General features: G+C 44.5%; 1 protein-coding gene across 1 annotated transcript in view; it reads right to left on the reverse strand.

The window, feature by feature from the left end:
- The window catches only part of tmem45a (transmembrane protein 45a), a 49,988-nt gene that overhangs the window by 9,421 nt on the left and 23,492 nt on the right, over positions 1-17,075 (reverse strand). The window contains exons 3-4 of the mRNA XM_060920147.1: positions 16,512-16,724; positions 14,072-14,256 (exon numbers count right to left, since the gene is read on the reverse strand). Coding sequence (XP_060776130.1) covers positions 14,072-14,256; positions 16,512-16,724 — 398 coding nt within the window. The remainder of the gene's footprint in view (positions 1-14,071; positions 14,257-16,511; positions 16,725-17,075) is intronic.

A 17,075-nucleotide genomic window follows, 5' to 3' on the forward strand; every position in this document is an offset into this window, starting at 1 on the left:
TAAAGCAAAAAAAAAATCATCTGACTGAAAAAAAAAAGCTCCATGTCGTTGGCCCCTACCACGTCAGCGATGCGTCAAATTTTAAACGCCGTGTTGTCCATTATCCCCTCGGCCCCTACTTATAGTACATTTACATAATTTTAACAATGACTAAAGCTAAGGCAAGACTTGACCATTGTCATTACTGGCTAATCATGACGAAACATCAAGTTTTCAGCGCAAAGTGCAAATTTATTTCAACAATACTTTAGTAATGCACAACAGTGGTTAAGAGAAAAGTGCAAGTGCAGCCGAACTTGAACCATGCTTTCAAAAGAGTGGAACAGAAATAAAATTAAGAAAATCTGTTGAAATAAAGCCAGGAAACAAGAAAAGTAAAGTGAAAGTTCACTTTTTCTGCTTCTTCGCAGTGAAGCCAAAGGCATCTAGTTTGGCAACACCTGATGCCTGTTTTTGTTTCTTTTTCCTTGGCACAGCAGCAGGAGCTTGCCATTATCACCCATTTCATTTCGCCAAGCCCATCTCCACTTATTCTTTACCGTTTTGTTGATGTCTGACACATCTGTGCCTTCATTTAAAAGAAGCGCGTCCATGCTGGCAAAACCGAAAGTAATTTGACGCGCTCTAGTGATGGAAATCGAAGGGCCTGTGTCCGGTGAAATATGGCCTTATACGCAGTACTCGAGTTGGGGGGGGGATGTAGGGGGAGGCATCCCCCTTCTGAAATAAAAATCTCAAATCATCCCCCTTATAAAACGGCCATCCCCCCCCCCCCCCCCCATCACATCCCTTGGGCCATTTTACCAATTAATGTGGAAATTAGCCTACTATTATTTTAACAAATATTACTACCATTTCAACATTAGAGGCTTTGCGCAGTGATAGCCTACATGTAGCCGGATAAAAAAGACGCATTTTCTATTCTTTTAAGTTCGTTTCTTAAGACACGTATTTTTACGTATGTTACCTTGCTTGTTGACAGTTTCGGCGAACACTTCCGCCTTCTTCAAAACAGTCACCAGATCTTGAGTGGTGACGTGCCTTATCAGCTGATGTTACTCTATGGAGGCATGAACGTCCCGCCCAATTTGACAGGTAGTTCACGCCTCCTGCTGTCAGGTCGCTGGCCCAGGACTGCGCTCCAGGTGTGCGACAGCGCGTACGCTCCCTCATCCCGGTTCATCGTCCTCTGCGCCCGCTTACGTATCTCCACTGCCTCCAAAATCCAACGCTGATATCTATTCTCTTCAGCGCGAATGACTCTGGCCTCTTCCCAATTCATAATATGATTTTGTCGTTTGCAGTGGTCTGAAATGGCTGATTTTAAGTTTTCTTGGCTTGCTTTTTGTTTTTCGGATCTTGTGAGTCTTTTTGTTGTTTCTTTTTCACATTCTAATTGGTGTTCTTTCCTGCGAGTGTGGAAGCATCTGCCCGTTTCACCAATATAGACTTTATTACATGACCGGCAAGGGATTTCATATATGACATTGCATTTATTGTCCAGTTGTATTTTATCTTTGGAGTGAACTAGCAGCTGTCGGAGGTTCTTGTATGGTTTGACCGGGGTGTTGATGTGGTATTTCCTCATGGATCGTTGGATGCGTTCTGTAACTCCTTTTATGTATGGTAATGTGACAAAGCCCCGGTTTGTTTTTTCTGTGTTTTTTCTTGTTTGTTTGTTTCTTTCCTTTTTTTGTGTCTGTGATTTTCCTTTTCGAATTGCCCACAGTGGATATTGGCAGTTTTTTAATGCCTGTTGGATGTGTTGTTCCTCCTCCTGTCTGTCTTTCTCCTCCGTGATGTTCTGTGTTCGGTCGTATAGTGTTCTGATTACTGACATTTTGTGTGCGATGGGATGTTCAGATGTCCAGAGAAGATATTGGTCGGTATGTGTAGGTTTTCTGTATGTTGTAATTCTGATGTTCCCTTCTTCTGTGTGGTGTATTTTTAGGTCCAGAAATGCTATTGTCTTGTCCGTTTCCTCTTCGTGTGTGAATTTGATGTTGCCTGTCTTGTCTATGGAGTTTAGATGATCTGTGAATTGTTGTGTGTGACCTGTTTTGATTATTTCAAGAATGTCATCAACGTATCTTTTCCAGAAGATAGGTTTGCAGTCATCCGGTGCTGTTTCTATGGCTCGGGTTTCCAGATCCTCCATAAAAAAGTTGCATAGAGTGGCAGATAGCGGGTCCCCCATTGCAAATCCCTCTTTCTGTCTGTAGATTGTACCTCTGTATTGGAAATATGTGGACGTGGAAATGAAATGTAATAGTATAGGGCGGGACGTTCACGCCTCCATAGAGTAACATCAGCTGATAAGGCACGTCACCACTCAACATCTGGTGACTGTTTTGAAGAAGGCGGAAGTGTTCGCCGAAACTGTCAACAAGCGAGGTAACATACGTAAAAATACGTGTCTTAAGAAACGAACTTAAAAGAATAGTTATAATTATCAGACATAATGAATTTTCACTACATATTAAAAAAGACGCATATTTATTTATTCGGTTGCACCTCTCATTCACACCTATACGGAGGTTTCAGTCACTGAAAACAGCTACTTTTGCAAACTCTGGGCAGAGTGGAGATTTCTGAAAACTCCATCTTCAGACACTCGTGTAAATCGGGAAAACGAAGCAACAGTGGGCGAGAGGGCGCACACGAATATAATGAGTCAGAGGTGTGAATCTTTCACCGAATGCCAATTGTCCCAGTTCTTCATTAAATCGCACGCACACGCACAAATTCATTAGGTTAACTTTCAAATAACTGTTCTTGTGCACTTGCGACACCGGAGCCACTTTCCTGAATTTTGAGCTTCGGAGTATTCGCTTCTTTATCTATTTAATCAATGAATTTATTTGTCACATACATTAAATTACTAATGTAAACCATTAGTAGCCTATTTAAGCAATCGCTGTTTTCTCCACTGTTTTCCGACCTTTTGTGTTTAGTGAATGAGACACTTCATTACACTCCACTGACCGACTTCCAATTCCGGACTTTTTGAAAATGTAAAATATAGGCTTACGAGATGTTTTTTTGGGACTTAATTCGCATTGGTCCTTCACTATTAATTTTTGAGACTGACGAGGCACTAAACTGTGGAATTATTTTCTCCTTACTATGAAGTTTGGCATCTTAAACAAGTGCCGGGAAATCTTGCAGCCCGACTCTGCAGCCTCCAATGTTTAAGCGAACTGCTGAAACCATAATGTTTAAAGATTAAATCGTAGGCTAATCAAACCAAAGAAAAACACAGCCTTTCCAGAACATTGTCTGCCGAAGCCTGTTTAACCTACAAAAGGCTTAATAGCATAGATCTTGCTGTGGCTTCAACAGGGCTGTTTAGATTTTTCACCTGATCGCCTTTCAATAAGCAAATATCATTATTATTATTATTATTATTACTACAATATGTTAGGACTTGGACTGTTTTGGCCTCTAGAGGCCGCTGTTATTTCCTTTTCGTGTCATGTTTATTTTGGCCTCTAGAGGCCGCCACTGTTCCTGTGTTTTGTGTTTTTGTTAATTGCCTGTTTGTCCTGATTATCTTCACCTGTGTCCTTAATTAGTTTGTGTATTTATACTCCTGAGTTCAGTCCTCTTGTCACGGAGTCTTTGTGCTGTTATGTTTATCTCCAGTTTCCTCTATACCGTGTTCTTGGTTTTGCACTTTGCTTTTCTTTTGGATTTAGTAGTGACTGTGTTTTGTGGATCTTCTGAGCTTTTGCATTTTTGCCTTTTTCTTTTTGAACTTTTGGATTATACTCTTTGTTTTTTTTTTTGCCCTGGATTGTATATAGTGTACATAGTATAAATAAACCTTTTGATACTTTTTCTACTTCCGCCTCACGCCTCTGCATTTGAGTCATCCCCCTGGTGGCCTAGTGGGGGTTTGCTGGATCATCACACCAACGAACCAGGTTCGAATCCCAGCAAAACCCTAACAGAAAGACTCCGTCATGACCGACTCAGCAGAGGCTGCTTCAACTGTCTACCCGGCCAACCTTCAGGGAATTATGGCAGCTTTGACACGCTTCGGAGCGACCATGGACGCTCATGGACGTACGCTCACCAGCCAACGTGAGGCCCTTGCTCGCCACGAGGAACTGCTTCAGCAAATTGGGAAAACCCTGGCACAGCTGACATCTCTGCCTGCATCTCCTCATCCTGATCCAGCTCCTGCTCCAGTGCCTCCTGCCATGCTGCCTTCTTCACCTCGCGAACCCAGCCTTCCTACACCACAGAGGTATGACGGCAAGCACAGTGAGTGCCGAGAGTTCCTTACCCAGTGTCAACTCACCTTTGAGCTTCAGCCTACCACCTACACTACGGATCGCCGCAAGATTGCCTTTGTGATCACCTTATTAGCTGGTAAGGCGCGAGCCTGGGCTACTGCTATCTGGCAAAGACAGGGACCTGAGTGCCTTGATTTCCAGCTGTTCTCTGAAGAGATGCTTCGGGTCTTCGGTCAGACAGACATCAGTACCGACGCAGCCCGAAAGCTCATGTCCATCCGGCAAGGAGGAAGCGTCGCAGATTACGCCATCTCGTTCCGAACGCTCGCAGCAGTAAGTGGATGGAACGAGACTGCCCTGGTGTCAGCCTTCCACCATGGTCTGTCTGACCCCATCAAGGACGGTCTGGCCTCTATTGGATGCCCAAGTGACCTCGAAACCCTCATCTCACATGCTATTCGTCTGGACAACAGGATGAGAGAACGCCACCAAACCTTGAGCCCCCCCAGCCTCCCTACCTCTACCTGGAAACCATCTACCTCCTTCAGTGACTGTCCAGAACCCATGCAAGTGGGTCGTACTCGCCTCTCCGCATCTGAGAGGGAGCGCAGAAGGAGGGATAAGTGCTGCATCTACTGTGGCAAGCCTGGTCACTTCCGAGCATCATGTCCCGAACTCTTGGGAAAAGGACCGCCCCGTCCAGCCGAGGGAGGGTTGTGACGGGGCCTACCCTCTCTCCCGGACTCCCTGGCCAAGGAATCTACATCCCGGTCTCCATCTCCTGGGGTGAGTCTGTCCACTCTTGTCAAGCTTTGATAGACTCAGGGGCGGCTGGGAACTTTATGGATATTCACTTCACCCAAAGCATCAATATACCTACTGCACCTCTTGAAGTCCCTCTGTCTGTGTCTGCCCTCGATGGCCAAGCGTTAGGTGATGGAAGAGTCACCCAAGTTACTTCTCCAGTCTTCCTCCAGTCTCAAGGTCACAAGGAAGAAGTATCCCTGCACCTGATTCCTTCACCTGAGTTCCCAGTTATTCTAGGCCTTCCTTGGCTTACTCGCCACAACCCTCGCATAGACTGGGTAACAAGCCAGGTTGTGGAATGGGGCCCTGCATGCCATGCCTCTTGTCTTCTCTCTAGCTCTCCTGTGTCTCCTGCCGAGCCCCCTGATCTCACCGAGTTATCTCAAGTTCCCACAGAGTACTGGGATCTCAAGGAGGTATTCAGCAAGAGCAGGGCCGCCGTTCTTCCTCCGCACCGGGCCTACAACTGTGCCATCGACTTGCTCCCTGGGACTACCCCTCCTCGTGGCAGACTGTTTTCCCTCTCTCAGCCAGAACGCAAGGCCATGGAGGAATACCTCAAAGACGCCCTGGTCTCTGGGTTCATTCGACCCTCCACCTCACCTGCTGGTGCCGGCTTCTTCTTTGTCGGCAAGAAGGATGGGGGGCTCCGACCATGTATTGACTACAGGGGCCTGAACAAGATCACTGTGCGCAACCGATATCCCCTTCCGCTGATGTCCACTGCTTTCGACCTGCTCCAAGGCGCCACCGTCTTCACCAAGTTGGACCTACGGAACGCATACCACCTCATCCGTATCCGACAGGGAGACGAGTGGAAGACTGCTTTTAACACCCCGTCTGGGCACTACGAATACCAGGTGATGCCCTTCGGACTCACCAACGCACCAGCTGTTTTTCAGGCCCTAATCAACGACGTCTTAAGGGACATGATTAACCTGTACGTTTTTGTCTACCTTGACGACATCCTTATCATCTCCAAGACCGTGCAGGAGCACCGCCACCATGTCCGCCAGGTTCTCCAGAGGCTGCTACAGAACAATCTGTTCGCCAAGGCCCAGAAATGCGAATTTCATGTTCCCGAGGTCTCCTTTCTGGGATTTATTGTACGGACAGGCCAACTCCAAATGGACCCTGCCAAGACCCTGGCCGTCCGGGATTGGCCTACTCCCAAGTCCGTTAAGGAGGTTCAGCGGTTCTTAGGATTCGCTAACTTCTACCGCAAGTTCATCAGGAACTTCAGTTCTGTGGCAGCACCCATGTCAGACCTCACCAAAAGGACAGTTGGATCTTATGTCTGGTCTCCTCAGGCAGAAAAGGCATTCAAAGACCTCAAGGACCGTTTCTGCACGGCACCCATTCTGGTCCTCCCAGACACCTCCCAACCATTCATCGTGGAGGTGGACGCCTCGGACAGTGGTGTCGGCGCGGTGCTCTCTCAACGTTCGGAAGGAAAGCTGCACCCCTGTGCTTACTTCTCCCACCGCCTGAGTCCTGCGGAGTCCCGGTACGATGTGGGGGATCGAGAACTGCTAGCGGTCAAACTGGCCCTTGAGGAGTGGAGGCACTGGCTGGAGGGAGCACAACATCCATTCCTGGTTTGGACTGACCACAAGAACCTGGAGTACCTCCAGCAAGCCAAGAGACTGAACCCTCGACAGGCTAGGTGGGCCCTGTTTTTCAGTCGGTTTGACTTCACCCTCTCGTACCGCCCCGGCTCCAAGAACACCAAACCTGACGCACTGTCCAGGCTGTTCTCTGCCACTAACAGGGAGAATGAAGTTGGGCCTATTATCCCGGTGTCCCGGATTGTGGCCCCTGTCCGCTGGGGTATTGAGGAGGCTGTTCGACGAGCCCAACGCCAGGACCCCGGTCCTGGGACGGGGCCACCGGGCCTCTTGTACGTCCCACATCAAGCCCGGGCCAAGGTTCTCCAGTGGGGTCACTCTTCCCCTCTCACCGCCCACCCGGGAGCTCGGAGGACCCTGGACTTCCTGAAAAGACGCTTCTGGTGGCCTAACATGGAGAAGGAAGTAAGGTCATTTGTCCTGTCCTGTGAGGTTTGCACCAGAACCAAGAACCCACGACAGCGTCCCCAGGGTCTCCTGCATCCTCTGACCATTCCCTGGCGTCCCTGGTCCCACGTGGCAGTCGACTTCATCACAGGTCTCCCTGAGTCACAAGGTAACACGGTCATTTTGGTCATAGTTGACAGATTCTCCAAGGCCTGCTGCTTCATACCACTGTGCAAACTCCCCTCTGCTCTTGAAACAGCTAAACTTATGTTCAATCATGTCTTCCGAGTCTTTGGTCTTCCACAGGACATCGTCTCAGACCGAGGGCCCCAGTTCTCCTCCCGAGTGTGGCACGGGTTCTGCAAGGTCATCGGAGCCACTGCCAGCCTCTCCTCTGGGTTTCACCCACAGTCCAATGGTCAGACGGAGAGGCTCAACCAGGACCTGGAAACCACCCTGCGAGGCCTGGCTATGGATAACCCGACATCGTGGAGCACCTGGCTGCCATGGGCAGAGTACGCCCACAACACCCTGCAGTCATCGGCCACCAAGCTGTCGCCATTCCAGTGCCAATTCGGGTTCCAGCCACCTCTGTTCCCGGACCAGGAGGAGGACGCGGGGGTGCCCTCGGTCAACCAATATGTGAGACGGTGTCGCAAGACCTGGAGCAAGGTCAGGAAGACCCTCATACAGACCTCCAGAACCAACCAGACTCAGGCCAACCGCCATAGAAGACCTGCACACGCTTTCCGCCCTGGGCAGCGGGTTTGGCTGTCCACTAAGGACCTTCCGCTGCGGGTGGAGAACCGCAAGCTTGCTCCTCGCTACATTGGCCCCTTCAAGGTGGTGCGCAGGGTGAACCCTGTCTCCTACCGGCTCCAGTTGCCCCGGACTCTGAGGATCAACCCCACTTTCCATGTTTCCCTGTTGCGGCCCGTACTGACGTCTACGTATGCCCCTGCCCCTAGGAACCCCCCACCCCCCCGCATCTTCCAGGGGCAGACTGTGTTCACTGTGCATCGCCTGCTTGACTCCCGCCGGGTCCGCGGCGGGTTGCAATACCTGGTGGACTGGGAGGGCTATGGTCCTGAGGAGCGCTGCTGGGTTCCTGCTCGGGATGTCCTAGATAAAGAACTGTGTCGGGACTTCCATTCGGCCCATCCGGATCGCCCTGGGAACGTCAGGAGACGCTCCTAGAGGGGGGGGGTCCTGTTAGGACTTGGACTGTTTTGGCCTCTAGAGGCCGCTGTTATTTCCTTTTCGTGTCATGTTTATTTTGGCCTCTAGAGGCCGCCACTGTTCCTGTGTTTTGTGTTTTTGTTAATTGCCTGTTTGTCCTGATTATCTTCACCTGTGTCCTTAATTAGTTTGTGTATTTATACCCCTGAGTTCAGTCCTCTTGTCACGGAGTCTTTGTGCTGTTATGTTTATCTCCAGTTTCCTCTATACCGTGTTCTTGGTTTTGCACTTTGCTTTTCTTTTGGATTTAGTAGTGACTGTGTTTTGTGGATCTTCTGAGCTTTTGCATTTTTGCCTTTTTCTTTTTGAACTTTTGGATTATACTCTTTTTTTTTTTTTTGCCCTGGATTGTATATAGTGTACATAGTATAAATAAACCTTTTGATACTTTTTCTACTTCCGCCTCACGCCTCTGCATTTGAGTCATCCCCCTGGTGGCCTAGTGGGGGTTTGCTGGATCATCACACCAACGAACCAGGTTCGAATCCCAGCAAAACCCTAACACAATAGGCCTAGTATTAGTAGTACGCAAGTAGTTGCCTAGTAGTAGGACAGCCAGATTGTTTCATCAGTGGAGCCGCCGTTAAAAGGAAACTGATCTGGAGCGCCGCGGCTCGCCTCGGGGTGAATCGCGTCCCAAGGCGCGGGGCTGGCCCGCCCTGGCAGTGCTGGTTCGTTGGGGAGAGGGCAGAGGTCTCTGGCTGCCAAGTTTGGAGAGGCTGGGACCGCCCCTGGCCGAGTTACAAGCGTGCAAAGTCGGGCTGGAGCCGCCGATAGAAACGAAACTCAAGCCGAGCACCGCGGCTCGCTGCCTACGCCGAGCCTCCCCGGGACTAGGCAGTAGCGGAGGCTGTATTTATTTATTTATGCCTATCTAGCGCAACAACTTATTCCTTTACATATACTCAAACATAGCACAAGAAAGGGTTCAACAACAGGCAATCACAGCAGCTTGGTGAAATTCTAAATCACATCGGTGTCAGACCTATGGGCCTACCCCCCCCCTTTTTTTTCCTCGGATCTGCATCACTCTCATTATTGACCTTTAGCGCTCCCAGTTGACAGAAATCCGTCGTAGCGACAGAAAACTTTAATCCATGTAAATAGTATAATGCCGCGGATAGCAGGCTAATGTGGCCTACTGGCGCACTGTCCAGTAATCGTTCCCTATATCCACTAGGGAGGGCGGTTTAATTATTCTTCAAAAGGGCTCTTATTACATCGTAATAACTTTCGTATTATGACGAAAGTAAGAATTTATCATAACTACCAGGATAAATCGTTTGGGCGCGAGTCTTGTTGAGGTCCGGCGTCACCGCAATCAGAGTCGGCCGAGTCGCTGTCCGATTCCGAGGCCGCACAGTCAAACCAGTGAGCCACATTCACCGATTGCTTTGCAACGGCCAGAGGTTCATACATATATGGTTTCATCTCTCGATATTCAATTTGGAGAGTTCCTACTTCAAAATCGCTTTCAGACATTTTACACAACCTCTCACGACCAAAGTCCGTACACGTGTGCTCGGTTTGCAAGTAAACACAGAGCTGCTCCCGGTCTGTTTGGCTTGAATGACGTCACGACGACGGTCCCCTGGCGGTGAAAGTGCGCATAAGTGAGATGTAAACAAACCTTCGGAAATTGGGCAAAACAGTATATTTTAACCGTTTTATTCAATTTTAGGGTGCAAATTAGACACTAGGAAGATTGAATTCGCTTTTTGGGTCGTTCTAGACAATAAAGTTGATATTCTACGTTTCACCTCTGACCTTTGCCTATGACCTTTAAACTCCAGCGCAAAGTGTTTTACAGTTTAAAAAACTTAAAATTGGCAAAGAATAATAATTCAATAAAGAATACGAGTGACAAAAAAAAGGATAAAATAATTAAGTAAATAGTATAATAAATAAATTAAATGTAAGGCAAAATAATAATAATAATAATAATAATAATAATAATATTATTATTATTATTATTATTATTATTATTAAGTAATGAGTAATCATATAATAAAATAATAATAAGTAAAAAGTAAAATCTAATTATTTATTAAATTAATTAAATAATTAATTTAATTTTAAATTATTCAAGTACTTTTTAAAAACAATTAATTAATTGTTTAGATTAATCAAATAATTATTTGATTATTTTAAAATGAAAATAAATGTAGCTAGTTAATAAGCTAAGCTAAAAAAAAGCTAGCTAAAAAAAATCTAAAGTGAAAAAATATGGTTTTAACTGTTCGTTTTAATTTTTTTAAACCAGTGTTTAATGAAGCCTGATGATGTTCTTTGGTGCGTAAAACCAAAAGGACACTTCCAAGATGAATACCGTAAAATACCAAATAATAGCCCGGGCGATTATTTGTCTCAATCACGTAAGAGACCCGGCGCGTATTAGAGACTAGGCGGCCATTTGGAACAGGTGATTAATTCCTTCTTCACAAACACCTTCCCCAAAATCTACCTCAAAACGGGGAAAAAATCATTCTCAGATAGGCCTACTTTTAACCAGTATAACTTACAGTTTGTTTAGAGTTAGATTACAGATAGCACGGTGCCGACTTCGGGGAATTTTGAAGACGCAGAATGCATCTTCGCATGGCACAGTCGGGGTGGATAAAGGATAAATCACACACCTTTTCCTGTTAATGACTAGTTAAGCGCATGCTTTACAAAATAATCAAGAAACCACACCATTGTCTGTGCGCAGCACTGTGATTTAATTACTCTGCAAAGTTATGGTCACTTGCTATCACCCTCACCCATGCAGCCTCCACCCTTTGCGCTTCGCGATGTCTGTCAATCTGAAATTGCATGGAGGGCGCGACGTTGAAGCAACATAATTAGGGTGCGAAGTGTCAAACCAAAGGGTTTTTTCTTATGCTGAAAAATAAGTGACCTGCAGTGGCTACATACTGTCATCTTGCATCACGTTTCTCTCCAAGACGTCTCCCTATTTGGCCGATATGAGCCTATTCCCCGAGTGAGTTGGTACGGTGGCTCGACCCCGTAGAAAACTTAAAGTTCGGATGAAAGTTAGTTGAATAGGTTACTGACTTGTAGGCCTACATGTTGCCTGCCTGACGCGTGCTTCTGCCCAACTTGCACGACAGATTACTTGTTGAAAAGGCCCCTTGGATTAGATTGGCCGCGAGCAGACTGAAATGCATGTTAGAACGCTCTCACCTTTTTTGTAAAGCGTCTTCCAGATCCGAATGGGTAAGGGCAAGTGAAATGGTATAAGGTCTTTAATAAAACTCAGTGTGTGCTTTGACGCATGCATTCGGCAATTTAGGTCGTTTAACAGAAGCAGCAGTCCAACCTTGGAAACCCGCAGTCCTCAATGTCACCACACACGCTGGCTTTCGTTGGGTATACCCAAAGGGGTGGCTAAGACATCTGTCAAAAGTTACGGAGTTGCATTCCTCAAGAAATATTACGGTAGACCAAGATTATAACATTGAAATGGCATGTTTATTATCACGTAACAAAATGTTGTAAACAGTATTATAGAAATAATTTCATTCATTCATTCATTCATTCATTCATTCATTCATATTGTTTCGGTAGAAAACTATGCAATGCAAAATCGTTTAAACACCAGAAACCAGAAAAGTGCTGGGCCTCAAGATTCTAGATAGAACGTTCGGACGCTTTTTTTTTTTTTTTTAGACCCCGGCGAGTATTCGGAACCGGCCTTTATTTGTCACAACACACGCGTACACCCGGCCGTTAAAGGGAACTCGGCGGTTAATTGGAACTCGGCTATTATTTGGTATTTTACAGTAAATGTCCTGTACCATTAAGAAATATTTTTTCTTTTATCCTCAATTCTTACAGTGGTGCTTGAAAGTTTGTGAACCCTTTAGAATTTTCTATATTTCTGCATAAATATGACCTAAAACATCATCAGATTGCCACACAAGTCCTAAAAGTAGATAAAGAGAACCCAGTTAAACAAATGAGACAAAAATATTATACTTGGTCATTTATTTATTGAGGAAAATTATCCAATATTACATATCTGTGAGTGGCAAAAGTATGTGAACCTCTAGGATTAGCAGTTAATTTGAAGGTGAAATTAGAGTCAGGTGTTTTCAATCAATGGGATGACAATCAGGTGTGAGTGGGCACCCTGTTTTATTTAAAGAACAGGGATCTATCAAAGTCTGATCTTCACAACACATGTTTGTGGAAGTGTATCATGGCACGAACAAAGGAGATTTCTGAGGACCTCAGAAAAAGCGTTGTTGATGCTCATCAGGCTGGAAAAGGTTACAAAATCATCTCTAAAGAGTTTGGACTCCACCAATCCACAGTCAGACAGATTGTGTACAAATGGAGGAAATTCAAGACCATTGTTACCCTCCCCAGGAGTGGTCAGCCAACAAAGATCACTCCAAGAGCAAGGCATGTAATAGTCGGCGAGGTCACAAAGGACCTCAGGGTAACTTCTAAGCAACTGAAGGCCTCTTTCACATTGGCTAATGTTAATGTTCATGAGTCCATCATCAGGAGAACACTGAACAACAATGGTGTGCATGGCAGGGTTGCAAGGGGAAAGCCACTGCTCTCCAAAAAGAACATTGCTGCTCGTCTGCAGTTTGCTAAAGATCACGTGGACAAGCCAGAAGGCTGTTGGAAAAATGTTTTGTGGACGGATGAGACCAAAATAGAACTTTTTGGTTTAAATGAGAAGTGTTATGTTTGGAGAAAAGAAAACACTGCATTCCAGCATAAGAACCTTATCCCATCTGTGAAACATGGTGGTGGTAGTATCATGGTTTGGGCCTGTTTTGCTGCATCTGGGCCAGGACGGCTTGCCATCACTGATGGAACAATGAATTCTGAATTATACCAAGGAAAATGTCAGGACATCTGTCCATGAACTGAATCTCAAGAGAAGGTGGGTCATGCAGCAAGACAATGACCCTAAGCACACAAGTCATTCTACCAAAGAATGGTTAAAGAAGAATAAAGTTAATGTTTTGGAATGGCCAAGTCAAAGTCCTGACCTTAATCCAATCCAAATGTTGTGGAAGGACCTGAAGCGAGCAGTTCATGTGAGGAAACCCACCAACATCCCGGAGTTGAAGCTGTTCTGTACGGAGGAACGGGCTAAAATTCCTCCAAGCCGGTGTGCAGGACTGATCAACAGTTACTGGAAACGTTTATTTGCAGTTATTGCTGCACAAGGGGGTCACAGCAGATGCTGAAAGCAAAGGTTCACATACTTTTGCCACTCATGGATATGTAATATTGGATCATTTTCCTCAATAAATAAATGACCACGTATAATATTTTTGTCTCATTTGTTTAACTGGGTTCTCTTTATCTACTTTTAGGACTTGTGTGAAAATCTGATGATGTTTTAGGTCATATTTATTCAGAAATATAGAAAATTCTAAAGGGTTCACAAACTTTCAAGCACCACTGTATAGAACCAATCAGACTGTGGACTGATCCCGAACACGACCTTGAGTTCATTATTTTCCTGTAGCAGCATCTTTTTTTGCAGCAATGACAACATTTACTATTTTTAATTATTAAAGAACGTCCCAGAGCTTCATCTCCGAGTGTTACAAAGCGCTCACACACTGGAGACATCTCCTTATATATTTTTCAATCAGTTTAATATAAGGCTTATTTCATGTGGCAATCCAAGTACCTGTGAATGAGCTGTTACTACAGAAATTATAACATATTAAAACGAGTGCATTAATATACGAGTAAAGCTGTGATTTAAAAAAAAAAAAAGTTTTCCTAGACCTGCCAGAACCAGCTGCCCTGGAGCAGACAGAGCGCGGCGCGTAAGAGCTCCAGCAGGACGTTTCCTCTGTGGAAGACCTCCAGCAGGCAGATGAGAGCTCCTCCGAACACGGCATACAGCAGGAGCATGTGCACGTGGACATCCAGCATGTCTCTGCCATGCAGGTGATAGAGGAACAGGAATCCTGTAAAGGAAGCAGACATTTAGCCTAATGTTACACTTCCTGTTTCCTCTGAACACAGCACAAGACTTGTATACATTACACTTGTATATATTACATATTTGATCCAATAAACTAATAAATCACAAAGGAACGTCTCTAAATGTAATATCTAATTACCTGCTAATAAACTACCTCACGTTAATCAATTAATTAATTTAGATTGTCACTTGAAAGGAATTTCGAGTGATTTTTTGCTGCAAGATAGTAGGCGTGGCTATCTTTAGTTTACTACTGGTTGCCATGGTTTCACTCTTAGCACCAGGCTAGTGTAGAAAATAAAGTAGCTAGCTACAAAACGCATACAAATCCCTGCACGCAACCACAAATCAGACGACTTTCAACACAAACGCGATCTCAGATGTGTTCCTGGAGGGAAATGTTTGCGTATAAATATAAAACGCAACCCTATATCTACGTGTACTGAAGATGGAGTTACGTAAAACTGCACCAAATGTAGTTATGCACCAAATAAAAAAAGCATTCCAGATTTATTCGTCTAACCGTAGACAAACCTGCTACTATAGCAACCACGATTTTGTTCCGCTAGCTATGGTAGCTCAGCACTGAGGTCCAGTGTCGGTACTGTGCTTTCATCATGAACTAATTAATAATTTGCATATCAGATCCTATTTTGTGACATCACAAACCCGAGCCCCGCCCCATACAGCCCATCCTATAATTGTGGGTACATTTCAAGCGTCAACTCTGTTAGTTATTGTTCAACTGGGCAATCCATTCACAGGACTGACGATAAAAGTTGACATTTCCCACCATTTTGTGTCTTAACTCCACATGCTAACCTCAAACTAGCTACCACACGGCATGTATAATAAATAAATAAATAAATAAATAAACAGAATTTTATGGATTTTAATCATATTATTATTTTTCAAAAAACGAGTGAGAGATTCACTCTGATATCACAGTAACAGAGTTGACGCATAATTAATCTACTGTTGGTGTAAAACCCTAAACATTTTGTTCAAATTAACGAGAGAAGAAATGTAACACACTCTACCTCGCTGCCTTTCTGAAGTTTCCTGCCAGAGGAAGTGACATCTCTCGGTGCAGGTATCATGCGTATTATTAAAAGTCTTTTGTAGATTTTATACAGATTTACACTACCGTTCAAAAGTTTGGGGTCACCCAGACAATTTTGTGTTTTCCATGAAAAGTCACACTTTTATTTACCACCATAAGTTGTAAAATGAATAGAAATTATAGTCGAGACATTTTTCTGGCCATTTTGAGCATTTAATCGACCCCACAAATGTAATGCTCCAGAAACTCAATCTGCTCAAAGGAAGGTCAGTTTTATAGCTTCTCTAAAGAGCTCAACTGTTTTCAGCTGTGCTAACATGATTGTACAAGGGTTTTCTAATCATCCATTAGCCTTCTGAGGCAATGAGCAAACACATTGTACCATTAGAACACTGGAGTGAGAGTTGCTGGAAATGGGCCTCTATACACCTATGGAGATATTGCACCAAAAACCAGACATTTGCAGCTAGAATAGTCATTTACCACATTAGCAATGTATAGAGTGGATTTCTGATTAGTTTAAAGTGATCTTCATTGAAAAGAACAGTGCTTTTCTTTCAAAAATAAGGACATTTCAAAGTGACCCCAAACTTTTGAACGGTAATGTATAACACAGTTAACAGAGTTGACAAGAACATTGGGACAGATAAAAAATATATTTTTTATGACTGAAATTTCACATAATACAGAAAATAGACTTTCCATGCAACTGATTTTATAACAGTGAATAGAAAAAGCCCCCCAAAAAACCAGATTGTTTGACTTCCTGTTTATTGGAGTTGAATGGATGAATCAGGAGTTGAAGATGGCTAATCATGTGGGGGGAGGGGTGGGAGTTGTTTAGTTAATGTTTTATGGATAAATTGGGTCTAAAATGTATATCGAGCATCGCTGTTCTTGAAAGTTTGTCATAATTTGCATTATTGTTCAAAACTGATTCAATAAAGATTTCTTTTGTGGAAAATAACAAAAGGTTTATCTCGAAGACGTGAAATGTACCCCGAATTCTAGAATGACACGTATATAGCCACGCCCCCGAATCAGTTTTATACAGAAGTACTGAACCATTTTAAAAACTTGTATTTTAACTTAAACACCCGACTCTATATGATCAGAGTGAGCTAATTATCCAAGATCATTAATAAGTTCCCACACCAAGTCTTTAACTGATTTACCTTCGTTGAAGAAAGCGAGGCCCAGCAGTAAGCGATCTAAAGCCAGAGGCACTGCGCTGGTGCTGTGGACGGCGAGTGACGTGGCTCCAGCCAGGCCGAAGAACAGGTACATGGTTGTGTGCTGCCAGTTCATCAGTTTGGCCCAGTGCTGAGTGGATGAGGTGTACAGGTGGAGTTTCGGGCCGTCCACTGTAAACTGTTCTGCTAGCATTCCTGTCATACCACACACAGTGTTTAACCATCATCTACTTTTCAGGTTAATAATATTGTTGATTGTTTTCCTTTAACAGCACAACACTGATTTGTTTTTTAAATTCCTTACAAGATGATGTTTACTGATGTTTTTTAAACATGGTCTTGAGGTTCCATTATCTCCACGTTGTCGTTAGTCGTCTTAACCGATCTTCTCTCCAGCAGCTAACACTTATCATTAAACCGTGACGTGTTTCAGTACTAAAGTCTGTGCCTGAGTTCTTCACCCTGCCACTCCTCAAACACAACCATGATTTTCTCAAACTCTGGCAAACTTGCTTTGAAATGGCTTTCAATTTTTTTTAAGTGTAT

Source organism: Neoarius graeffei, chromosome 4 (genome assembly GCF_027579695.1).
Source record: "Neoarius graeffei isolate fNeoGra1 chromosome 4, fNeoGra1.pri, whole genome shotgun sequence".
Classification (NCBI taxonomy): domain Eukaryota; kingdom Metazoa; phylum Chordata; class Actinopteri; order Siluriformes; family Ariidae; genus Neoarius; species Neoarius graeffei.